This window comes from Leuciscus leuciscus (assembly GCF_965113295.1).
Source record: "Leuciscus leuciscus genome assembly, chromosome: 20".
Classification (NCBI taxonomy): domain Eukaryota; kingdom Metazoa; phylum Chordata; class Actinopteri; order Cypriniformes; family Leuciscidae; genus Leuciscus; species Leuciscus leuciscus.
This window is the reverse complement of record NC_138744.1, coordinates 4,232,991-4,259,920: the sequence shown is the minus strand read 5'-3', so window position 1 is coordinate 4,259,920 and position 26,930 is coordinate 4,232,991. Positions and strand designations below refer to the sequence as shown.

Genomic DNA, 26,930 nt, shown 5'->3' with positions numbered 1-26,930 from the left:
CACTCATACTACCCAGTGTTAGCGTTTGCTGAATGAACCTTTCTGTGCTCAATGACCACAGGTCGTAAGAAACCAGTCTCAGCCACCCCTAAAGAGATGGAGTGGGCCCAGATGGCTTGTCACAGATGTCTTGTGTACTTGGGAGATCTTGGTAAGTGTGTTCTCACTTGATATTTATTCAAATCAGCCTTGGAAAGCTCTGTCTTGCAGTGCGATCTCATGTTCACGTTTGATGTTTATGAAGCGCGGTACCAAAACGAACTGGCGGGAGTGGAAGCAGAGCAGCTGGCGGAGCGCTTTTATCACCAGGCCCTGTCTGTCGCACCTCACGCCGGTGAGCAAGTCCTCTCAACAACACATTTTCCTGGCACAGGAGAGCATGCTTTTTATGATTTTCTCTGTTAAACAGTGAATTTTAATTCACATTTAATGGTATTCATTGTTGTTATTTCATTTTATTTGAATTTCACATTATTGCATTGGGGAAATGCATTTGTTGTCTTTTACAGGCATGCCGTTTAATCAGTTGGGTACGCTTGCTGGAAGTAAATTTTATAATGTGGAGGCTACTTACTACTACTTGCGCTGGTAAGGCTTCTGAGAACCGAATCATGTTAATGCATATAAAGTAAAACATGACATTAAATGAATATAGCAGCAACAGCACAGTAATAATAAAGAGGGATGTGAAGGACTGTTACATCCCTTTTTTTCCCCCTTTTAAATATGTTTAGCGTTCCAAGAATCTGATAACCCTGCATGAACTTGACTAACTGGTTTTTCCCGTTGAACAGTATTCAGTCAGAGACACCCTTTGATGGCGCTTATGGGAATTTAAAGCGTCTGTTTGACAAGGCAGCCAAGATGTATCACCAGGTGAAGAAACAAGAGATGAAGAAACTTTCACCATCACGCCAGAGGTGTGTTCCCTCTCTTTTGTATACATATAAAAGACAGGAAGAAGGAATGTTTCTGAAAATGTGTCCATTGTGTTCAGTGTGTTCCTGTAATATTAATCAGTGGTTCTCAAACATTTTGACTTGCCTCCCATTGTTCAACACACTATTCAAAGGCCCCTCATATATGCTATAATATTTCTACCGGTGTTTCTGCTGTAATTACAGTACAGGCCAAAAGTTTGGACACATTACTATTTTTAATGTTTTTGAAAGAAGTTTCTTCTGCTCATCAAGCCTGCATTTATTTGATCAAAAATACAGAAAAAAAATGTAATACTGTGATATATTATAACAATTTAAAATAATTGGTTTTCAATTTATTATACTTTAAATTATCATTTATTTCTGTGATGCAAAGCTGAATTTTCAGGATCATTACTCCAGTCTATCACATGATCCTTTAGAAATCATTCTAATATGATGATTCATTATCGAAGTTGGAAACAGTTCTGCTGCTTAATATTTTTTCATAACCTGTGATACTTTTTTAGGATACTTTGATGAATAAAAAGTAAAAAAAAATAAAAATTAAATAAAAAGAAGCAAATGTTTTAAAAATAGAAATCTTTTGTAACAACAATATACACTACTGGTCAGTCATTTTTTTTCTTTCTTTTTTTGAAATAAATCAATACTTTTATTCAGCAAGGATGTGTTAAATTGATAAAAAGTGATAGTAAAGAAGATTTATATTATTAGAATTTTATTTAGAATAAATGCAGTTCTGTTTAACCTTTTATTCATCAAATATATTAGGCAGCAGAACTGTTTCCAACACTCATAATAAATCAGAATTTTAGAATGATTTCTAAAGGATCATGTGATAGACTGGATGTCACATGTGACACTGAAGACTGGAGTAATGAGGCGGAAATTTATTTAAAGTTTATTAAGGATCTTACCAAGAATGGTGTGTAAAGTATAAAAATAGCATGTTTAAGACTGAAATAATGTACAAAACAAATCTAAATGAATTGCTGATTATTTATTAAGATAATTTTAAGTCGTTCTGTAGGCCCCCTTGGAAGTTTGGTTAGGCTCTCTGTTTGAGAACCCCGGTAACACTGTGCATCAGTTGGAACTATGGTTTCGTTGTAACTATGGTTTTGGGAAACACAGATTTGTTGAACTTTTGCTGATAACGACGGAACTTGCGACCATATTTGGCTAATGATGCTTTTGGGGAAACACACTCCTGGATAGCATCTGAACCTGGCTTCATGCAATAGGCCTCTGGAAACCACACAAAAATGTTCTACGTAGCCTCATGGTTGGAGACTAGTATTGGCAAGCAGCAGTCACATTAATTTGGTTATTCTCGCTTCAGGTCAAAAGACATCAAAAGACTGCTGGTGAGCTTCATGTATTTGCAGAGCCTGTTGCAGCCCAAGAACAGGTGAGGGCATCAACCCGTTTAATGATATAAAATCCCTATCCCATCCCCTGAAAGGTACAGGATTGAATTTGAGATCAAGTTTACTAATAAAACCTGTTACCTCTTCAGTCTGATGGAGACAGAGCTGACGTCACTGTGCCAGTCCGTGCTGGAAGACTTTAACCTGGTGCTGTTCTACCTGCCCCTTCCTGCTCACGGCAGCCAGTCAGCCAGCGAGGAGGAGGAAGAGCACGACTCGCTCTGTTCTGTGCTTCCTGACAGCCTCATATTCAAGATGGTGGTGACTTGCCTTATGGTGGTGCACAGCCTGAAGAGAGGGGGTAAGTAGGAACTGAAAGGATTGATCATGATGTTCAACATCTGCTGCTCATTTTACGCCATGTCATTTTGTCATTAATTTGCATTCAGTAAGCGGAGAGATACTGCTTCACCAACCTAAAAATAGTGCTGGCTTCAAACTATTTATTTTTATTCAGTGAAATGGCAGATGTGTGTTGCTTCAGGCCTATTCTGATAGATCATGCAAAAAGCACAATTTCCTGGTATTACTGCAGCTTTACCAGATACAACATTGTAATCTTTTTGTCCAAACCAGTCACCAAATGGCATGAGCTATTTTTTTCCCTGTTGTTAACTGTCATGTCTGCATATTTATATTTTTACATAGTACTCTTATAATATTTATTAATATGTTGAGTTCGATTTTAGTTTTTATATTTTCGGTTTTATATAATATATAACATTTCCGGTTTCTTTGGTCATGAAAAATTATCAGGGAATTGTAGAATTGTGATTTCCATCCATCCATCCATCCATCCATCCATCCATCCATCCAAACTCTGTTGATTTAATGGCTGTTAGGGCACCGTTGGAAGCATTACAACCACAGTTGTTCTCGCAAATGAAGTATAAACTCATCTGTCAACTGTAATTCAATTCTAGCTTCAAAGCAGTACAGCGCCTCCATCGCTTTCACACTGGCTCTGTTCTCCCATTTGGTCAATCATGTCAACATTCGACTGCAAGCTGAACTGGAGGAGGGAGAGAGTGACGTCCCACCCCTGCGCACTGATAACACTGGTACGGGTACTTCTTTGCTTCTGTGTGCTTTTGTCTTTCTGATTGTAAGGTACTTTCGTAATCTGCCAGAAGAAAATATGCAGTGCTGCTAGGGATGTCACGGTACCAAAATTCCAGTAGTCGGTACCGATACCGTTAAAATTTTACGGTTCTCGGTACCAATTTCGGTACCACAGCAAAATCTGTTGGAACTATTTTTCTATTTTATTTAACAATTTTTTTTTATTTTTTTTTATTCAATTCAATTATTTTATTCATGACGGTAATCATAAGTAAATAATACATATAAGCATTAAAGGCTACATGCTGTTTAAACGTAAATATTGCTTATTAAAAAAATCCCATGGAGACGTAGCTAAATCTACTGTACAGTAGCCTAATTGTTTCTGTCAATTTCTTCAAGTTAAACCAAACTTTTATTTTGACGGGTTGCCGTGAAGATCTTTGAGTTTCTGTGTGTATGATATGACGATAGTTTTTTCTCAAATTAAACGGTAAAATGCTCATGAAGTGACTCTCGTGAGGCAGCAGAGATTGAAAACAGTGTGTGTGTGTGTGTGTGTGTGTGTGTGTGTGTGTGTGTGTGTGTGTGTGTGTGTGTGTGTGTGTGTGTGTGTGTGTGTGTGTGTGTGGTAGGGCTGGGCGATAATTCGATCTCGATACGGGATCGCGATAAATTTTTTAACGATTTCGATAATATGCTTGGGACATATTATTCGATATCACATGAAAAAGTAAGCGCAACAACAACAGTATCAGTCTGCCGGCTGCCGTATATAATTAATGCGATATGGCTCAGGTTTCCGTTGTCAGGTAATGCCGTAATGCCAAAATGAATTTGAGAATAAGCCTAAAATGTATAAAGCAAAAATACACCGACCTTTGGCTATGTTATAAAGGAACAGGCTCTACCGTTTGAAAGTTATTAAACAACATCGCATGCTGCATTTCAAATAAAGCGCACGCCTAAAACGGCTGTAATATAGACCTAAACAACGAACGAATGAGTGAGACGTTTCAAATATGTCCAGGCCCAGGCAGACTAGCCGCCTGTAAAAGCTTTTTTCAGAGGCCAGACGCGACGGACGATGGTGAATCAGGAACGCCTGAAGCCTCAGATGTCCAGACAGCTCCACCACCACCGGAGAAAAAGCAGAATCGGATCAAGACGAAGCAGCGAAGTCGCCTTGCGGAGAACAAGGTTACGCGGCTTATGCGCATTGCAAGTTGTGGAGAGACACTAGCCGCGTTTCCATTAGGCGACCCTTCAAATTGCGCAAATTGAAATTGCGAATTAAAAATACGCACAATGGAAACACGTAAATTTCGCAAAAACTCCCGTTTATCGCAAAAAAGTTTTTATGCTCGCATGAGGAGGTTTTTCAGGCAATTCGAAAAAGGAATATTTCGCAAAACTGATATGGAAACAGTTTTTTGCGCATTTACAGTCACCTGACTTAGAAGACGCGGTGTGTGTGAGGTCCATGTAGCTACGCAAATAATAATAATTTTATATAATTGTATTATATTATAACATTTAATAGGCTATATTTAGAAGACGCTTTTATGCAAAAAAGGAACAAAGCTGAGTGTGGAGCGTGCACTGCATGGCACGGAGGCGCGGGCGCGAACACTTGCAATAACAGTGGAAACAACTTAAAATACTCTATCATTTCTGGTCATACAGAAAATAATAATACATTATTTTCAACTACTTTTATTTGTGTAAACTCACAATAACAAGAAAACGTTGTGCTTTTGTAAAATAAAATAAAACAACCAGACGCACGTTCATGATCTCCGTAAACTGGAGCGCGAGAACTGAAACAAAATATAGCCTATTTAGGCTAAAGCTTGAAATGTCCACTTTAAAACGAACAAATTCGAATCGAAAGTTAATACCTTCTGATTATGCAATCCATATGAAAGGTGCATTTCTCTCTAAAAGCGCATCTACAGTGGTGGAGATGGAAATGTGATTTTAGCCGACACTTAGAAAACAATAGTTTATTAATAATATTAATGACTCTTCTCATTCAGCACTGCGGGAAAAACATCAATTCCAGGTTCTAATTTGGCCTTAGAAAACCATTAAAATCGACATGTTTTCCATATTAATTTGTGAATATTTTAAATGTTTAATAAAGGGGCAAAAAGTCATAAACAAAAATCTGAAAATTCGTCGGTATTTACTTTTTTGCGCAGCAGTTTGTGTAGCCAGTTCAAATTAAAATTTTGGTGTTCAACTTTGCGTTTTAAAAAGACAACAACCGTTCATTTTTTGTTTTTCAATTACGGGTTAAAAAAGGAAAAACGAATGGACACAAAAGTAGCCTACATGGATCGTTTGGACAGAATACGAGACAGAGTTCTTTATTAAATTCATAAAAGAAACAATAATTAGCCTATAGGAATACTGGATTCTAAATCTCAAATAAATGGCACAATCAAAACCTCGCAGCAGAAATGAGGGCGAAACACCCAGAAACTCCTTATATGTGTCGTTCGCAGTATAAGGGTCTTTCCCTGCCATTAATGCTCGGATAACACGCCACGTCAGAGAAAAAAAAGGACGTTTTAGTCGCCTAACAAGTAATGCATTAAGTAGCATTAATGGAAACGCCGTCATTTCGCAATAGTTTTTTTTATCGATATTTAGATAATAGCGCAAAACATTTGCGCAAATCTGTAATGGAAACGTGGCTACAGGGAAGTTTTGATTTTAAGTCGGCAGCTGCACAATTCAGCACTGCAAAACAGCGTAAAAAGTAGCCTAAAATGACGCGAGACAATGTTATAGGCCTAGTCATTTGTTTGTTCCAGTTCATTTGACAAGGAGTAATTTCACGGTGGCCAATTTAAATGTTACCAGCTAAATGAGACATACTGAGAGAGTATAATTAAGTTCGCTTGAGTAAAAACAATAGGCTACTATTCAGATATTTTATGTGGGGAAGGGGGATTGGTTTGTTAAACTATGAATGTGAAACCATAGTAAAAACAATTGGCGTTGATTGACGCCAATCGGACGTTCATGTTTTTTTCCGTCTATTTGAAAGTTAGGCTAATAAACATGTTGCATTCTATACGGCCTGATTATGTCATTTTTTAAGTTACATAGCCTGCCTCCAGTTTTCCTCAACTTGACTAATTAAGAGGCGATATTTGACCGGCAAATCATCAAAATGTCCGGAAAACGAAACCTCTGCCGGTCAAAATCAAAAAATGTAAAATATATTGAAAAGTGACCACTGACCAGTCACTACTAGTTTGCACTTGTTTGAAAGCATATACAACTCTGTATGAGCGAAAGAGCGCTGAATTTTCTTTTGCCAGTTGTGGGCCCTGCTGCTCTCTTGACCAATGGAAAGATTCCTACAATGTGGGAGTGTAATGTGAATCCTTTGTCTGCATGAAGACCTTAACAAAAATATTTTGTGCTCATTATTGGAAGGCATATTGTTTAATTTTTCATGTTATTAAACTTTATTCTAAAGTTTCAGTGAATCTCTTGTTTCTTCAAGCTTCAGGATGTCCCTTACACTGGCAGCATCTGCAAAAACTACATATCGTGATAAGAATCGAGATCGATCAATATGGAAAAACATATCGTGATAAAAAAAAAATCCATATCGCCCAGCCCTAGTGTGTGGTAAATGAAACCGCGCGTCTGCGCCATCATTCACACAGAGACAAGCAGAACATGCATGGTTAATATTTAAATAGTCTTTTTGCAGTTTAATATACACAGACACTATATATATCGTAGTATATATCGGCTACAGACAGTGCTCCAAGTAAAAAAGTTAGTCTGGAGCCCCGCGCTTAGATAAAAACACGGAAGCGACTTAAAGCGCTGCCTATTGGTGGGTACCGAATTTACCCAGTACTACAGAAATGCTGGTATCGTCACATTTTCAGTACCGAAGTACCGGTACTTTGACAACACTGCTTAGATTTTAGTGAGAAGTAGGTATCTTAGAAAGCACCATAATGTTGGCATCTATTTTTTGTAATAAAGCACCTATGATGTCTTAAAATGCTGTCTAGTTAGGCAGCTCTCTAGGATTTGGAAAAGCTTTTGTCTTTGTTGTCCTGTTATGTGATTGTTCAAAACTTAAAACTAACCTTCCCAATGTGATGCATTTGTTCGTAGATGACGCTGAAGCCAGAGATCACAGCGGTGCTGCTCTCTCAGAGGAGAAGACCCTGCAGAACGGCTCCCTGGAAGAGGAGGATGACGAAGAGGAGGGCAAGGAGAATGAGGAAGATGTGACTAAGGGGAACGGAAGTACAGTGGGGATGAAGAAAATCCTGGAGAAGAAGAGATCAGCTGAGGAGAAGCAAAAACAGAAGCGGAAGTTCTCACGACTCTCCATGCTTCGCCGCAGACGCTGCGCTCACAAGGAGGACGAGAGCGACCTGAGCGAGGGATTTGAGAGTGATGAAGAAGAGGACGAGGAAGGCGGCGGTCCGGTCGACGGTCTGGGAGCCACTAGGGTCCAGATAAACTCTTTAGCAAGGGAAGGCCGGAAGGGAGCACTGGCAGAGGATGGCAGCTTCGAAAGTGGTTCAGAGGAGGAGGAGGGCGGCACTGCTTTTGACGTCGAGACGGATTCCGACATGAACAGTCAGGAATCTCGTTCGGACCTGGAAGACATGGAGGATGCAGAGAATGCGCCACAACAACCGCAACAAGAGGAAAACGAGCAGCCGCAACCATCTAGAGAGGAAAACTCGACCCCTCCAGTTAGCAACGGCCCTTTAGTGTCTAATGATGCCAGCATCAGCAGTAACCTGCAGGCCATGTCCTCTCAGCTCTTCCAGGCGAAACGCTGCTTCCGGCTCGCCCCCACCTTTAGCAATGTTCTGCTCCGCCCTGCCGCTGCCACTAACCCCACCCCAGACTCAAACCCCGCCCCAATACAAGAAGCCACACCTCCTGCTGGAGAAACACCAAAGCACACGAGTCCAGAGATCGCTAATGGAACCAACGACAAAGGTATATTGCATACAGAGAAGTCATTTTAGTTTTCTGCAATTAATTGAACTTTTTTATATACAGTACAGGCCAAAAGTTTGGACACATTTACTATTTTTAATGTTTTTGAAAGAAGTTTCTTCTGCTCATCAAGCCTGCATTTATTTGATCAAAAATACAGAATTATTTTTTTAATATTGTGATATATTATTACAATTTAAAATATTTGGTTTTCAATTTATTACACTGTAAATTATCATTTATTTCTGTGATGCAAAGCTGAATTTTCAGGATCATTACTCCAGTCTTCAGTGTCACATGTGACATCCAGTCTATCACATGATCCTTTAGAAATCATTCTAATATTCTGATTTATTATGAGTGTTGGACACAGTTCTGCTGCCTAATATATTTGATGAATAAAAGGTTAAAAAGAACTGCATTTATTCAAAATAAAAAAATATTTTCTAATAATATAAATCTTCTTTACTATCACTTTTTATCAATTTAACATATCCTTGCTGAATAAAAGTATTGATTTATTTCAAAAAAAGAAAGAAAAAAAATTACTGACCCCAAATTACTGACCAGTCGTGTATATTGTTGTTACAAAAGATTTCTATTTTTAAAACATTTGCTTGTTTTTATTTTTTTTTATTTTTTTTTACTTTTTATTCATCAAAGTATCCTAAAAAAGTATCACAGGTTATGAAAAAATATTAAGCAGCAGAACTGTTTCCAACTTTGATAATGAATCATCATATTAGAATGATTTCTAAAGGATCATGTGATAGACTGGAGTAATGATCCTGAAAATTCAGCTTTGCATCACAGAAATAAATGATAATTTAAAGTATAATACATTGAAAACCAATTATTTTAAATTGTAATAATATATCACAATATAAAAAAAAAAAAATCTGTATATTTGATCAAATAAATGCAGGCTTGATGAGCAGAAGAAACTTCTTTCAAAAACATTAAAAATAGTAATGTGTCCAAACTTTTGGCCTGTACTGTACATTACACTTTTGAGCTTGAGCAGATTTAGTCCATACTCATGAAAACTAAGATTATTTGATTCGCTGTTTACAGATCCTGACTCTGATTCTGAGGGCAGTGTTCACAGCAACCAGTCGCTTCCCACTGAGAAAACCCTTTCTGAGCGACTGGAGATTCTGACCAATCAGGGTCTCATCCAGGTGGTGAAGGTCTTTTTGGATTGGCTGAGGACGAACACTGATATCATCCTCATGTGCGCTCAGGTACATTGAAAATTCTGCATTTTTCTTGAGAAAACCGCACAATCGTTTTTTTGTTGGTGTTGTTGCTTCGCTACACTTGTGTATACATGTTGCTCTTTTTTTCTCGAACAGAGTTCTCAGAGCTTGTGGAACAGACTCTCAGTGCTGCTTAATCTACTTCCTGAGGGCAGCAAGATATTAGAAACTGGTGAGAGAAGTCGTTATTATTATTATTTGTTGTATTAAAGTAAACATATCCTTTAATATCCCTCATAACGCAACCTTTTTCTCTCGTTCTGATGCAGATTTAGGTCTGAATAAGGATGTAACAGAACTCCTGAATGAGTGTGAGCAGCCTGGTTTGGTCCAGACACTGCTGTTGCCCGAGGATCTGGCCCTCCGCCACCTTCCTGCCCTCAGCGTAGCCCATCGACGCCTGGACTTCACTAACCAGAGACCCCCACTTACCCCTCTGGATGAGGTAACCTCACACTTACCTCTTTATTTGGAATTATTTTTACAATTTATTTGTGTCGTCAATTGCATTCTTCATGTATACAAATCATATTTCATTTAGGATATACATTTTTCCTTGTGTTCATTTAGTAAAACTGTGGAAAACTGGTTTTACAGGTTACCAATGCTACCAGGTTATTTTATTTATATTTTTTGAATACTAGATTTTTTCCTTTAAAAAACATTTTAATCTTAAAGAAGCCTAGCACTTAAAATGTTAAGACTTTAAATTGTACAAATAAATGCAGCCTTGGTGAGCATACAAGACTTTTTTAGCAAACTGAACCCAAACTTTTGAACGGTAGTGTATATTGTTACAAAATATTTCTATTTTAAATAAATGCTGTTCTTTTTTAACTTCTCATTCATCAAAGAATCATGACAAAAATATCACCGATTATAAATAAAATATTAAGCAGCACAACTGTTTCCAACATTGTTTACAGATGTAATGATTCCAAATGTGTTAGTAGTACTTTTGAAAGCACCAAATAATTATATATATATATATTGGGATGAATTATTTAGTGCTTTCAAAAGTACTATTAAAACAGTTGGAATTATTAAATTTCTTTAGGATTCTCACTCATCCCTGCTTGAGTGTCATAATGTATTGTTCAGGGAAAGTCAAGTAGCTGGTTCCTGCTAATTAGTGTGCAGAGGATTTCATTAAATTACATAAGTGCGATTAACATTAATGGTCTTTTGCGTTCTCTCATGTTCTTCCTTTATGTCTTGTTTTCTCTGTGCTGTCCAGTGTGTGGTGCGCGTGTGCTGCATTCGCAGCTTTGGTCACTTCCTCACAAGTCTCCAAGGCAACGTGTTGCACTTCAACCCAGAGGCGGGCATCTTCACCAGCATCAGCCAATCGGAGCAGGAGAATCTGATTCAGCAGGCCAAGGCCCAGTTCCGCATGGTAAAAGACATGATATTTAATTGTAATGGAAGAAATAATAAGCCAAAGTATTAGTTTAGCAACTAATATTTGCTTTTACTATTTACTATTTTCTCTTAAAACAGTAACTCAACTGACTTTTGTGTATTCGGTGCATTGGCTCGTTTGGTGATTTCAGAAGCTGTAGCGTTTAAATGCATGCCAAAATAGTCATGGAAAGTGCCTCTAAATGATAGGGTATACACAGACATGTCTACGGTAAAGAAAACGAGGCTTTTTCATAAAACCTCACCACATTTGTGAGCTTTTGCTTGAGAGCCTTATGTTGCCAAGCAACCATGCAGCCCTTACGGGTAGAACAAATGATGCTTGAAGTGCCACCTTGCTGTGCCGGTGAAGAGGCGGCCCTTTCTGGTACAATTTCATTAAAACCTTCAGGGTCTGCGAATGAAAAGCATGTCATAGACTGCCAGGCATTCATGGAATAAGGCTGTATTCAACAGCGCAGGTCTCTCATAAGACACCACTAAATCATGACCACTGCAGTCAGCGTGAACTCTCTGTCCCTGCTGTAAACCCAGCTCAGAGTTTGAGAGTCCGGCATTATTTTAAGAAGACACTTCTGTTGGTTTTAGTTCGCAAGCTTTAATTTAATTCCAGTTTTATTTATTTGTTCCTTCAGTCATCTCTCTGTGTAAACAGCAAAGCATAAATATGAGATCTGTTATTTTCCGATTGGCAATATGCATCTGATATCTGACCCACGTCTAAACACATCAGAATTTTTCGTCATTGTCACGTGTCAGTAGTTTTAAATTTCATTAACGGAAATTATGACGATAAAATGTTCATCAACGACCTTTTTTTTCTTTTCTATGACTAAGAAGAGACGATGACAAGGTCATTAAACGATAACTGTGACTATAATAACATGCAATATCGTAGACGAAAAAAGACGAGACTAAAATTTAGTTAAAAAGTAAACTACAAAAAAACTCTTTATGTCGGGGGGAAAAAGAGGAGACAAAATATTACAAACTGCTGTTCAAGCCTCTACTACGCGCTTTCATGCTTGCGGTTGCCAGATGTCACGAGCAGCCGTGGCTTGTCTGTATATTCATCCAAAACATAGACCTCTATTTAAGCTAAATCATTAATAGATTTGTATATGTGTTCAGCATTCTGCAACAAATATTTGTTTGATTTTCTAAACTACTTTAAGTCGCAAAGTGAGCAAGATATATTAAAATTTAATGTATGGCTTCGGCAGGCGTCTTTATTATATTAAGTAGTACATCCGGTCTCAGAGCCCTCCCCAGCTCTACGGTGCTCCACAATTTTCCAGTGTAAATCTGTTGTGAAAAAAGGATCTGCAGCGCAGGCAGATTTCAGACTGCCCCAATTATTTTCACGTTAGCTTGCGTAAAACCCCGCTCCAGACCAAGACGATAATAATCCGCTTCAGCTATGTGTACATTAAGCCCCTTTCACACAGAGCGTTGATTGCTAGAGTGCCTTCTGTGTGAACGCAAACTCGTCCCAGGATCGATCCCAGGATGGAGACCTAATAACATTGCTGGTATCAGTCCCAGAACACGGCCCTGTGTGAACAAAAGGCAGGACCAATGTCGCAAGGGGTGTGTCGTAGTGATGACGCATGAGTCTTTGACCAGGGTTTTAAATGCAGATCAACGTTCAGTTCACATTGCACATTAACAAAGAAGAAAGTTTGTGTTCTTCAAGAAACAAAAGTAAGACAAAAGTCGCAAACATGCTTTAATGTTCAAAAAATATCATATTTTTCACATACTGTACATTATTGTAGCTCTTCATGCCCAGTCTTTCTAAAACGCATCGATTTCCACAAAAGCCCCTCCTTCTGAAAAGCGTAGTGTTCTCTGATTGGCCAGCTGACCCAGTGCGTTGTGATTGGCCGAACACCTCATGCGTTTGTCGGAAATGTAACGCCCCCTTACCATTATCGCAAGCTTCGGCTTCCAAAGCGATTATAAATACAGTTAATAATGTTGTCAGTTTTATCATATCAGTTCGAGCCAGAGTCAGATTCTGAAAATGCAGATGACAAAACCGATCGTTCAGAACCTGACACTCGTATGTATTTACAGTACACAAGCCGCAGTTCAGCTGAACGTCACAAACGCCACCAGTTTGAAAGTGCAGGCTGCTTCAGCTCTGCTTGAGTGGAACACTACATCCATGTTTGTCATCTCAAAAGTTATAAGTGGAGAACAGAGGATACTATGTTTGTGAACAAATCCATCTCTGCACGCTTGATCGGAAGAACAACAAACAATATGTGTTACTCTGCACTGCAAAACTTGAACAGTCAGCAAATAATACTTTAACAAATTATAAACATACATACAGGCTCTGATTCAGCAGCGCCAGATTACCCTAGCAAATTTAGAATTACCTTACTTTTTAGAAAATAGCCTTAGTGAACAGCCGGCCTTCATCATCATCTTACCCAAACATTGGAGTGTCCGTGCTCAACTAAGGCAGAGGCGGCATTTATGCCGGTGAACCGAACAATGGTGTAATGATTCAGTTCGACTCCCAAGACAAGACGATGCTCACCCGACTGGCCCGACTGGCCAATAGGAACGTGGCCCCACCCATGACACAATTTTCACAGCGAAAGCAAAATCCTGACACGAGAGCAAGAAATTGCATCGAGAGCAAAGAAAAGCGTTTTGAGAGAAACATGTTTTGAAAATGTTTTCACACTGATAGAAAAAAAAAATATATATATATATATTTGAGAGGTTTTTTTTTCAAAGTATTTTGAGAGAGATTTTTTTTCTCAGAAATAATTGAAAAAATTTCAAATTTATATTTTTTTATGTTCTATGAGAAAATACTTTCTCTCAAAACTTTTTTTAGTCTCAAATATGATTATTTTTTGCTATTGGTATATGAACTTTTTCTCTCAAATATTATTTTTTCTCTCATGAAATGCTTTTTTGCTATCAGTGTGATAACTTTTTCTCTCAAACTTTTTTTTCTTCTCTCAGATCATTTATTTTCTCGCATGTAATAAAGACACAATTCTAGCTCCATACACAGTACTCTCCTCAGGACACTGTCCTCCGTAAAATGCGCTTAACACATGAACATTTGGGTTGTACTGTCCTGGAACAGTGTTGTAAATAAATCTTAACCACTGATTCCTAATTGCCTCCACTGTCGGAAGGCCGAATAAAGTTCTGCTTTTGCTTTCATATACACAGCATCTCCACAACATGGTGGCAACAACACTACTGACCACTGAAGTCACGCCTTGTTTCTATGCATTTGGGTGGCATTGTGCAAATATTTCCACTGAGTGACGTAGGTCTGCGAGGGAGAGTTCGATCTAGGTGTTTTAGCTAGGTCTGAATCTGCCTTCTCTTTTAAATAGAATAAATCTTTTTTTTATAGGAGACTTTTATAGGTAACTTAGCAGATCTTATACACGCACAACCAGCTACATAACACACTAAAGAAAAAGGAAAATATGTAAACTTATCATATGATCTACAGTACAGGCCAAAAGTTTGGACACGTTACTATTTTTTATGTTTTTGAAAGAAGTTTCTTCTGCTCATCAAGCCTGCATTTATTTGATCAAAAATACAGAAAAAAAAATTAATATTGTGATATATTATTACAATTTAAAATAATTGGTTTTCAATTTATTATACTTTAAATTATCATTTATTTCTGTGATGCAAAGCTGAATTTTCAGGATCATTACTCCAGTCTATATCACATGATCCTTTAGAAATCATTCTAATATTCTGATTTATTATGAGTGTTGGACACAGTTCTGCTGCCTAATATATTTGATGAATAAAAGGTTAAAAAGAACTGCATTTATTCAAAATTAAAAAATATTTTCTAATAATATAAATCTTCTTTACTATCACTTTTTATCAATTTAACACATCCTTGCTGAATAAAAGTATTGATTTATTTCAAAAAAAGAAAAAAAATTACTGACCCCAAATTACTAACCAGTCGTGTATATTGTTGTTACAAAAGATTTCTATTTTAAAACATTTGCTGCTTTTTTTATTTTTTTTACTTTTTATTCATCAAAGTATCCTAAAAAAGTATCACAGGTTATGAAAAAATATTAAGCAGCAGAACTGTTTCCAACTTTGATAATGAATCATCATATTAGAATGATTTCTAAAGGATCATGTGATAGACTGGAGTAATGATCCTGAAAATTCAGCTTTGCATCACAGAAATTAATGATAATTTAAAGTATAATAAATTGAAAACCAATTCTTTTAAATTGTAATAATATATCACAATATTATAATTTTTTTCCTGTATTTTTGATCAAGTAAATGCAGGCTTGATGAGCAGAAGAAACTTCTTTCAAAAACATTAAAAATAGTAATGTTTCCAAACTTTTGGCCTGTACTGTATGCATGTGTCATGCATACTTTAAAGCCTGTCAATCAATATTACTCAATCAACCACCCTCAGGCTGAATAACGCAACCTCTGCCAAAAGTGTTCTGCGTGTGTTCAGCGATTAGAATATAAAGCTAAAAACATTTTTTTTATCATAAACAAGTGCTAAGACCCTAATAAACTGCCCTACCTAAATTTATGGTCACGAGCCGCTACTGATCACGAGCTTAAATCCCCCAATCAGAACTTTCCTCTTAAAAGGATACATTTTCTGTCAGGTGTTTTACTTTATCTTTGCAATCTGGCAAACCATGCATATTAAGTTGACATTCTGTTGACTTGTGCTTATGTGAAAGAGTGCTATAATTCTGATGAAATTTTAAAAATACATTTCCTAAATGACAAAAAAAAATTGAGATTATAGCTTTCAGCAAAATAATCATGATTATCAATTTAACCATTATGCAGCACTACTTTTCACTGACTAAAATGGCCAGACATTAAGTCGACTAAAACTTGACCAAACAAAAACATAAGGTTGACTAAATATGAAAAAAAAAAAAAACTCAAAAGAACATTTGACACAGGACTAATACTAAATAAAATAAAAATAGCTGATGAAATTAACACTACGTGTCAGATAATCTTAGTTCCGCTCTGAAACCATCACATGACATTGAGGTAAGGTTAGTGGAAACATGGGAATTTGTAAACATGAATCATGAAGCCTTTTTAAAATTCAATGTGTGAATCTATAAAATGTCACAGATCCAAAGATGAACACGAAATATATGGAGGGTTTTAAAATGTTGTAGGATAACACTATTCATTTTGGCCCATATTATTGATCCTGCATTTTTCATTATAGATAGTCACAGACAATAATATTGACTGCAAAAATGTCCCTTTTTAAGGGTCAACCTCTGCTGTCAGTGTCAAGTGTTTTGAATGCTAGTGTACACAAGAAACTAAAAACAAGAAATATTCATGGTATAACATAATAACAACATGACTAAACTTCATTGGCACAATAAGGGCATGTTATGCAAATAAATGTAATCTCCAAAACCATCTTAGAATTGTCAAAACATCCAATGCTTGTAGTTTAAATTTAATACTTATCTCTCTGTCCTTATATTTTCCCTCACTCTTACAATAGTTCCTTAGAGTTGAAATGTGTGAATCTGCAAGGTGCCCTTTTTGTATTTTACTTCCCAGTATTGTAAGGATACATTTTAATCTGTGGTTTAACCATTAATCTCTTTAAGTGCACTTTAAAGTTATTCTTTAAAAAATAATAATAAAGAATCATGTCCAAATCACACCTGTTTTTGCGTTTGTGTTACTGCTCTTGCGTGTTTTTAAAGGGTACAAATATATTTAGCTGCTTATTCACACCTTGTGTTTACTAAAGGTAAAATCTGAGTAATAGTTTGAGGTTACACAGAGGTGATGTTGACCTTGCCTCATCTCATCCACAGGCGGAGGAGGAAGCTCGCAGAAACCGGCTCATGAGAGATATGGCCCAGCTGCGCCTACAGGTCAGACCAGCTGTTGGGTTTATTTTTAACTTTCATTAATGCACGTCGTCTTCACAGTATTTATCCAAATGTACTCAATTAATTCAAGCAGTAATGAACCATTTCCTTGTCTCTCTCTCTCTCTGCAGTTGGAGGTCTCTCAGCTGGAGGGCAGTCTACAGCAGCCCAAAGCCCAGTCCTCCATGTCTCCTTATCTGGTGCCAGATACCGCTGTTCTCTGCCAGCACCTGGGGCTGCTCAGACAGCTGGCTGCCAGCGGCTGCTTCATCATCATCATCCCTCGCACAGGTCAGTCCACGAGTCTCCTCCCATCTCCAAATGAGAGTTTCCAGACGTGGGAAATCTGGACATAGCCTGGAAATGTCATGTCATCTAATTACTCCGTTAACTAAAACTGTTAGAAATAATTTTCAGTCATTTAAATAAAGCTAAAATAAAATATTTATCCATCCATCTCTTTCCTGAATGCAGTCTCGTCTGACTCGTAGCGTAATGATCCTTTACATTTCCGGTCTTCGGTGTTTCTAGTCCAATTAGTATATTTTCAGAGCTGATAATGTAACGTTAAAGCTATTAAAATTGTTTCAAAAAGCACATGGCTCCACTTTACAATGTTGCATTGACCATCTTTTGTCAGTGCCTCACCCGTCAAAGTTTAATAAGTGCGTAGATGACATGAAGCCGCCCGAAGTTAGCTACATTGAAAACAGATGGGTGCTCGTATGCTTCATCCAGCTCCCGATCGGGTGAAGTTTAGGGGGTTTTGTCCTTAAAATTATAACAGTGCACATATTCTTTCTTCTGTTGAACACAAAAGAAGATATTTTGATGAAAGTTTGACAGGTGATAGTAGCCTTTGACCTTTTTTTTTTTCTACTATGGAAGTCAATGGCTACCGTCAACTGTCTGGTTACCAACTTTCTTCGAAATATCATCTTTTGTGTTCAGCAGAAGAAAGAAACTCATACAGATTTGGAACAACTTGAGGGTTTTTGGGTGAATCACCCTTTTAAATGCTACATATTTTCTCTTTTCGGTCTTTGGCATTAAATCCAAGGCACATGGCGCCGTATATACGGACATTCTTTTCAGATTTGCTGGTGCTCAAAACACTTACCGTATTGTTCAGAATATAAGACAATGTTTTTTTTTTCTTAGAAATACATCTGAAAAAATGGGGTCATCTTATGGCTGGGCGATATAACGATAATTATCGCGATATAATTTTTCTCGATAAAACGATATCAAGAGTTCGATAAATGTTCGATAATGTTTATGGGCCAAAAGCGGAACGAAACTCATTTGAACCGCGCACCACACGGACCATTTATCCGCCCGGCTCAAAGTCCAAACGGCAGCGCAGCGCTAGCTCACTAGAGCAGATGCGTTTACTCTGATCGCTCTCGGTCACGAGATCCAGTGAGAAGCGCTTGAGTTCAGCGAAGAACACAATGTCTCTGTGATTTAAACCAGTTTAAAGGCAGATGAAACAGCGCTGACAAACAGGAGAAACACTGTGCGCAGAAGGCTTTTCCGTCTACAAATTCCCATCATTTACCATGGATTTACTGTAACGTTAGCCTAGTAATATTAACTGCACCATGAAATGTGGGATATAACGTTACATATTGAATTGTATTATATTATTAATGTAGACGATGTATTAAAGGACTGATGAAATATAATTTCAGTATTTAATTATGTAGTTAGGCTACTGTTTTTCATACAAATACCATAGAAACCATAAAGTTACATTTTGCCATGATAGTGAGGTTATCATGATCTAAATGCATGATACTGGATGACCAATGGTTAAGTTTAATACAACTCAAACAGTCAGAATATTACATTTTACCAAATAAAAATTAGCACATGCAGAAACTAAGAAATTAATTGTCCAATAAAGATATTTATTTTGTTAAGGAAAAATGATTTTTTTTTTAATGTTCTACCTCAGATTTGTGAAATGTTCACCTGTTTGGCAAGTGTTTGTCCTGATATGTTCTGACAATAAAGAGTGGTTTAAAACCACAATTAACGCTCTGGTTTCTACAACTTTCACTTAGGAGCAAAAATCTGCCTTTAAACTTGAAAGAAATAAAGATTTTACTTTTATCGTGATAATTATCGATATCGACTGATATAAAAAAAATGATCGTGATATTTTTTTTTGGCCATATCGCCCAGCCCTAGGTCGTCTTATATTCTTTGTCTGAACGTTTACATGTCAATAATACAAATATGAGTAAAACTAGTGTTTCCCCCCAGAACTGATAAATGCAGCGGAGTCATCAAACAACTCTCATTAAGCAGCCAAGAAATACGGTGTGTCAGAGTGTAATGTTAGAAGATGGCAAACACAAAAAGATAGTCTTAAAAATGCCAACAAAAAGAAAAATGAAATGAGGGGCTGCCCATAACCAGAGCCGTCATCCAGCTGAAGGCACTGGAAATCGCCAAAGAGCTGAACATGCGCACCAGCGAGGACCTCATTTCTTATTTCGGCTACATACTGATGCACTTGCCTGTCAATATCCTTGAAGCGGCCTCTTTAATGCGGCGTAATGGATTAGCGCTTGCCCTCCGACACTTCAGGGAGAAACTGCTGTCTTTTCATATATCCTGGATCAGATGATTTACCAGTATTTACCATAGGCCTACTTTAAAGGAACCGTATGTAAGAAATGTATTTCAATTAATCATAAAATGGCCCTGATATGTCACTAGACATTAAAGGGATAGTTCACTTTGAAATAAATTTTTGGTATGCTTTAGCTTACCTCAAGGACATCCAAGATAAGATGTAGGTGTCTTTTTTTCCGCAGTAGTTAAAATTTTTATATTTTTAGGTCAAACCGTTCTTGTCTGTCAGTCATATAATGCAGGTCTATGGTCATTATCTCAAAGAGCATGCACAGAGTCCAAATTAAAACAATTCCCTGTCGTCCAAATGAAACAATTCCCCATCGTAAGTACACATTGATGGCCTAAAGGCCAATTTATACTTCTGCGTCGGGTGTGCGTAGAAGGTACGGCGTAGCATACGCATTGACGTGTACCATACGTCGTACCCTTCGCCGTACCCTGACGCGCACCTCCTCAAAAATGTAACTACGCGTCGCGGCGACGCGGACCGCAAGATCTGTGATTGGTCGGCTGGATAGCATCGCGTTTCCTCCTACGCATTTCCGGAATGATCTTCTGCACTCTGCACCGCCCGCCCGCCATTTTTAAATTCCGAAGATCAGTGAAGAGCCATGGAAATAGACCAAGTGACAGAGAGATTGCTTGAAGAAGTGCGGAAATACAGCCATCTGTATGACTCCTTCAGTCGCCATTGCTCGTAGAAACCTAAACTCATAATAGCCGCGAGGAATGTAAACACAGTGGAACTGGAACATTAAAACCCACCCGCGCCAACTAGCGTTTCGGCGGTGTAACTGCAGAGCAACACAGACATTCGCAGAAGTATAAATGTTCACGACGGCGTCGCCTACGTGCGTACCCTACGACGTACACTACGGCGTACACTCGACGCAGAAGTATAAATTAGCCTTAAGACACGAAACGAGCGGTTTGTGTGAGAAAACGAACAGTATTTATATCGTTTTTACCACTTATACGCAGCCATGTCGAAGTGCTCTGATCTGACGTGTGCGCAGACTGGTGCATAGATATGTCTACGGCAGTTCATTGAACGAATGTCTTTAAGGCGACATCTAGTGTATATATCTATGCACCAGTCTGCGTACACGTCAGATCAGATCACTTCGACATGTCTGCGTATAAGTGGTAAAAACGATATAAATACTGTTCGTTTTCTCACACAAACCGCTCGTTTCGTGTCTTAGGCCATCAATGTGTACTTACGATGGGGAATTGTTTCATTTGGACGACGGGGAATTGTTTTAATTTGGACTCTGTGCTTGTGTTTTGAGATAATGACCATAGACCCACATTATGACTGACAGACAAGAACGGTTTGACCTAAAAATATAAAAATTGAAACTACTGCGGAAAAAAAGACACCTACATCTTGGATGCCCTTGAGGTAAGCTAAAACATACCAAAAATGTATTTCAAAGTGAACTATCCCTTTAAGAAATCATGTTCATTTCAAATACTTATATCACTGACAACAGTAGTCCGGCCAGGATATAGTCATTTAAAAGTGAAGTTGCAGCCCTCAAATGATGTTGATGTTGTCATGTTGTGTTTTGGCCTGAAGCTCCACCCTCCACCATATCTACCAATCACGAAGTCAGTAGTGTTTCGGCATCCGGGTTGCCAGCTCTGCTCTAGTTACCACAGCTGCAGCTACAAACGTGTCGGATAAAAAATGTCTAACGTTACGAAACCTAAAAGACCTCGTTATGAATCCGAAATACATCGTGACAAAGTCCGAAAAAAAACTTATTGTGTAGGACTCGTCACTTGCCATCGGAAGCTCCTTGTAGCAGCCGACGTTCCTGCTGGATCCTGCAGCCTATCTGGCAACCTCGAGTCAGGGGGGAGGGGGAAGGGATACACCGCTCTACAGTCATTTGAATGTGATTGCAGTACCAGTTTTGGCCACAATCTTACATACGGCTCCTTTAAATACAAAAATAAAAAATTTCAGTATGAAAAAATTATTTTCAAATAAAGCATTTTCTAAAGCAACAAAGATTTGGTATTCAAAAAGGTACATCTTGAAAAGGAGGGTGCGTGTGTGTGTGTGTTTGTGTGTGGGGCGGTTGTCTTATGTTCAGGGTCGTCTTATATTCAGAACAACAAGGTACTTTCCAGGAATCTCTTGAGTTTATTGATGTTGTTGTGGAAGCCAATAATAGCACAGCTTAACCCTTCACTCATTTTTAGTAATGTTCAAAAAGTTTCTGTTTAATTCAGTCACTGGGGATATTTGGGGATATTTAATTTAATTAATCAATCAACAATACTATTGATCAGCATTACCTGATGTATTATTTTAATTTAATACTGTGAAGCTGCTTTGATACAATCTGTATTGTGAAAAGCGCTATACAAATAAACTTGACTTAACTTTTTTTGCCTGTTTTAACTATGGTTTCCTATGGAGAGAGGAACAGGACAGCATACAAACGGAAGTTAGAATCCATCGTTTACTCAGGAAAGAGGATGATATTTTAAATATTTGATGAAAAACTAGAAATGATTTTCTAATTAGAAAAATTATGAAACTTTGTTGCTTTTAGAACTAACTTAAATAAGTTTGATGAAGTGCTAAAAATACACAAATCTGAAATAAGAAAATATAAAGCTAATTCATGTTTATTAATACAAATTCTGTAACAGTATATATACACATTGCTAAAGTGACTGCACAAACTAGTGTGTAAACCATAGTGAAGCCTGATATGGGCAAAACATTCTTTTGAGTAATTCAAGGCGTTTTATGAAATCATTCTGAATGATTCATTAGCATGTCAGTGTGACTCAATGATTTTAAACAATTCTTATTCAGCCTAGAAACGGAAAATGACATGTAAAAGGAAATGTATTGGTAAAAAAGAGTGGGAGCCTTGGCATCTGAATGGCAGCCTTCTGATTTTATGTGCAAATATTTTTAATTGCCTAACAGTTTTTACAGTTTTATTTATTTTTTAATGACTACACTTTGAATGATTTAAGATCGAGACTTCTCCAGTTTGGCACCTCATATGTAATGAAAAGTAATCTTAAATGGGCATTTTGCACAGAAGGTCAGGAATGATCGGTCAATATGTGTTTTTGCAAATGGCCTGACTGAGATTTCTGATCTCTTGCAGTGATTGATGGTCTGGATATGCTGAAGAAAGAGAACTCTGGAGCGAGAGATGGCATCCGGTTCCTTGAGACAGAGTTTCGGAAAGGGAACAGGTACATCTTGAGCTCAGCAGACACTTAGGATTGTAGCTCTGTTTGTTCCAGACTGAGCATTTATTCTTACTTACTATGCAACAGGTACATCCGCTGTCAAAAAGAGTCGGGAAGAAGCTTTGAGCGGGACAAATTAAAACGACAGGACATAGAGGCCTGGTAAGCCCCGGCATCTTCACTTCTTGTTTCAGAACGACGTGATTTTAGATGCAGTCGTGAAGCCCTGTAGGGTTTTCTGCAGACAGCATCGCTGCATTGATTGTTCTGTTGGCAGGCACCTGTATAAGATGGTGGACAGCTGTCGTCAGCTGACGGGATCTCAGAGCAGTGGAGATGAAGACACCGCTGGCATGGTGACCATTTTGACAGGACACTCATTGGAGGAGCTGACTGAAAGATCAGCTCCCATGAAGGTCAGTTGGCCATTAGAATAGTGGTCGACCGATATTGGTTTTTTGATGGCCGATGCCGATATCTTGGAGAGCAGGATGGCCGATATAAAGCCAATATTTTTATTATATACTTTATATTTATTTTAAATCAATATTTGATCAATTTTAAATAAATTAGAAAACAAATCTTTAAAATAAAAATGCTTATACTTTAGATGGCAACTTCTTGAATCTGCGATCCTATTACAGTATTTTTCACAAATAAAGTAATTGTTTAAAAATATATGAATATGTGAATAAAAAGGAAGTAAACTGTAATATTGCACTCAGTAATCTGCTAATATTGTGCGCACTGGTAATCATATTTTTTCAAATAAAGACAAGGTAACGCTAATATTACATACAGCACACAGTGAAAGCGATATGAATATGACACAGTGGGCAACTGGATATAGCACAGCATATTTTAAAATGAAGGATTTAAAGTGTTTCGATGGCGTCTCCTGAAGCTGATCTTCTGTTCGCACTCACTCACTTCACACGGACCGACCGTCACTCGCAGTCACATGTTTATCAGACTACAGACGCACACTTCACAAGATATCACAGCTGGATTCCATTAAATCTGCAAGGTCTGTAAAATTAAATGTTTATTAGATATTCAGAGATTTGTTTAAATGATGTAGATGCGCATTTGCTGAATGTTGACGGTAAATGAGAAAGTATTTTAGACTGAAAATTTGCCTTTTCTGTAACAAATAATATAAAAGCAACACTTTACTTTTTCGCATACCATTTACTTTCTTTGTTTGCCAGTTCTGTCTAACAAAGTATTAGATGTATGACTGACAGAGATCGTAAACTAATGAAGACGGAGAATGTGAGTGAGCGCTGTGTGAGCAGGCGCTGGTGTTCTCAGCGCCGCCCGTCAAAATAAAAGTCCCGCTTCCAACACATCGGCCAATCAGAAAAACATATCGGCCAATGCCGATATTTTAAAAGTGCCAAATATCGGCTGAAATATCGGCCTCGGCGATGAATCGGTCGACCACTACATTAGAAGACTCCAAATAGGCTTTTATAGTGTGGTGTTGGTTGGCAGTTTAACCAACACTTTATAACAGTATTAGATTGAATTAGAGCTGCACGATTAATCATTTAAAGATCGCGAACTCGATTCAAACACCCATTTAGTGATATTATTCCTAAATGACAACATTTCGCCTGTGTCTATTGAACCTTTGACAAGTACGATCACACAAAACGCATCAATCTGCTTCGGTGCTGCCGCTGAGCTAGAGAGAGCAGCTGTCATGTTTATATGTGAAAGAGCTTCACTAACAGTCTTTTCAACCACACTGTCTCATTTCTGTGATAGTCATTCAAATAATCTCAGAAGCACTGGGATAAAAGTTTATAGTTCAGATATAAACACTGATATCTTTGGTGGTGATTATAATAGAGCAAATCACCTTTTGAAAGTACCTTGATGCTTCAAATGAAGATTGTATCATTCATTCATTCATTCAAGAGATCCATTTAAAATGGTGATTCATCCGGACCGGTAATGAAACAAGTCTTTATAAGTGAGTCATTGAATCATTTATTCAAACCAGTTTTTTTTAATAGTTTTTTTTAATTTTTTATTCAAATTAAATAAATATTTTTAATTAGACCGCAGTAATTTTGTCTGAATTTCTAGAATTTTATATGTTGTATTCTTAGTTCAAACATCTTAGTATTCTCTAATCTCTTAAATAGAAAGCTGCGCTATTTCGTAGCATCACATCTTTTACTTAGTTACTCCCCACGGTCATGCCACCCAGACTGAGTAGAGTTATCCAGATGTTTCTCTGTAAGAACCGCTGGGGTTATTGTCGTAGTGTCCGTTTGTGTGATGCAATGGTGCGTTGACACAGTTTTTCCATTGATCCGGCTGTAGGTGTCTGTCCAGGCGGTGGCGGCGGCAGGCATGGAGCTGAAGAACATCACCGAGTTCTACCGGCAGTGGAAAGAGATCGGCTGAGAGACGGCGTGGGACGCAAGGGGTCGGCTTGGCATTCAGCTGATCGCACACTCACTCCCCCTCTCTCTCTCAATCTCTCACTCTCTCTCTCTCTCCAACTTTATCTGTATCTGTGTCTCCAGGGGAAAAAAATACTCAAAAGATGGAGGTTTGTAAGGAAGGGAGGGTGCAGGAAGTGTTCGGAGAAAAGAGAAGTCAGATGCACAGGGGCTTTAAACGAAAACGGCGCATCCTCGACCCCCGACACAGGAGGATTAAAAGCTACAGGGTGAAATAACTCCGTTTAAGTGCCCCTGGTGCGCTATAACCAGGCATATCTGCCGATGAAATGAGTGTATATGTTTTGAGAGAGAACAAACATTCATGTGCATATATGTCAAAAACAAACCCATAAATTGAAATGTATAGAACAATGTTTTTGGATTACTTTTTATTTCCGTCTTTTGGCTGCAGTCATGGGGGTTGCACTGCCACGTGGATGTGTGTTTTTGACTGGAGCGGTGAACACCGTCTAGCGTTTACCCTTGGTTCCTAGGGTCAGGAAGGATTCAGGGTATAGGGTGTACACTTCTTTTTGATGATTTGTTCTTTCTAACGTGGCTTTCCCCACCAGTTTTTTTTTTTTTCTTTTTGCAGTGTAACTTTGTGATTTAATGTATTGTGTTATCTGTGTATGAGCAGGAAGTCTGGCAAATGGTTGCTTTGATTTTATTTTTGTATGTCGTATTATTGCCTTTATATGCTGTGCTGAACACACAGGAATGAGGTTGGGTGTCGAGGTGTTTCTTTCTGTTGTGGCATAAAGAAACGGCTCAGAGTTACAAACATCTGATTCTCTGCTTACAGATGTGGAAGTGTTTCTGCTCGACTCTAAACATGAGATTACTACTCAGCAAATCTAGTCGCAGCCATTCGCCATCACATTCTCATAGTAATTGTCCCATATTGCACATCGCAAAGGAATCCAGTGTATGTGTGAGGCAGTGCATTAAAACAATAAAAGATTTCATTTAAAAATGCTCTGTTTTGTCCCTGTCGTGGTTTTCAAATAAATGCAAATTTAAATCATCTATAAAAAATAATTGAAATATTGTTACAATTTAAAATAACATATTTCTATTCGAATATATTTTAAAGGTACTCTAAGCGTTTTTTAGGCCAAAACATTTTTTGTCACATACAGCAAACATCTCCTCACTATCCGCTAGCTGCCTGTCCCCTGAACACACTGTAAAAAAATGCGATATCTGTAGACACCACAGGCTCCACAAACGGCAACAAAAACAAACTGGCCCAGCCTGGACCACGAAACATAAACAGTGTTCCAGCCAATAACTGACCAGAAGGATTTGAGGGTGGGGTTTGGGGGGTTAGTGCGCGGATGAGGAGGAGGGAGGGTCTAGCTAGCCTAGTTGCACACGTCAACAAGAAGTGACATCACCCAACATCACTTAGAGCACCTTTAATGTCATTTATTCCAATGACTCAAATCTGAATTTTCAGCATCATTACTCCAGTCTTCAGTGTCACATGATCCTTCAGAAATCATTCTGATTTGCTGCTGAAGAACCATTTTTTATTATCAATCTTGCT

At 38.0% G+C, this 26,930-nt stretch overlaps 1 protein-coding gene and 2 long non-coding RNA genes across 3 annotated transcripts in view; 2 read left to right on the top strand and 1 right to left on the bottom strand.

Moving 5' to 3' along the window:
- The window catches only part of LOC309484522, a 150,553-nt gene extending 127,733 nt beyond the window's left edge, over nt 1-22,820 (bottom strand). Inside the window, exons 1-3 of the long non-coding RNA XR_014200886.1 lie at nt 22,074-22,820; nt 21,130-21,932; nt 19,701-19,762 (exon numbers count right to left, since the gene is read on the bottom strand). This is a non-coding gene — a long non-coding RNA (uncharacterized lncRNA). The remainder of the gene's footprint in view (nt 1-19,700; nt 19,763-21,129; nt 21,933-22,073) is intronic.
- Nucleotides 1-26,356, top strand: smg5 (SMG5 nonsense mediated mRNA decay factor). Its single transcript, XM_082150682.1, has 18 exons — nt 1-151; nt 245-334; nt 510-588; nt 795-920; nt 2,287-2,355; nt 2,464-2,675; nt 3,298-3,435; nt 7,592-8,437; nt 9,512-9,681; nt 9,793-9,868; nt 9,966-10,141; nt 10,934-11,092; nt 16,980-17,039; nt 17,168-17,327; nt 22,829-22,919; nt 23,004-23,078; nt 23,194-23,332; nt 25,254-26,356. The coding sequence occupies exons 1-18, from the start codon at nt 52-54 to the stop codon at nt 25,335-25,337; spliced, it is 2,850 nt and encodes a 949-aa protein (XP_082006808.1). The 5' UTR covers nt 1-51; the 3' UTR covers nt 25,338-26,356.
- LOC309484539 lies at nt 4,082-7,020 on the top strand. Its single transcript, XR_014200903.1, has 2 exons — nt 4,082-4,683; nt 6,150-7,020. It is a non-coding gene; the product is annotated as an uncharacterized lncRNA (long non-coding RNA).
- Nucleotides 26,357-26,930: the final 574 nt, after the last annotated feature.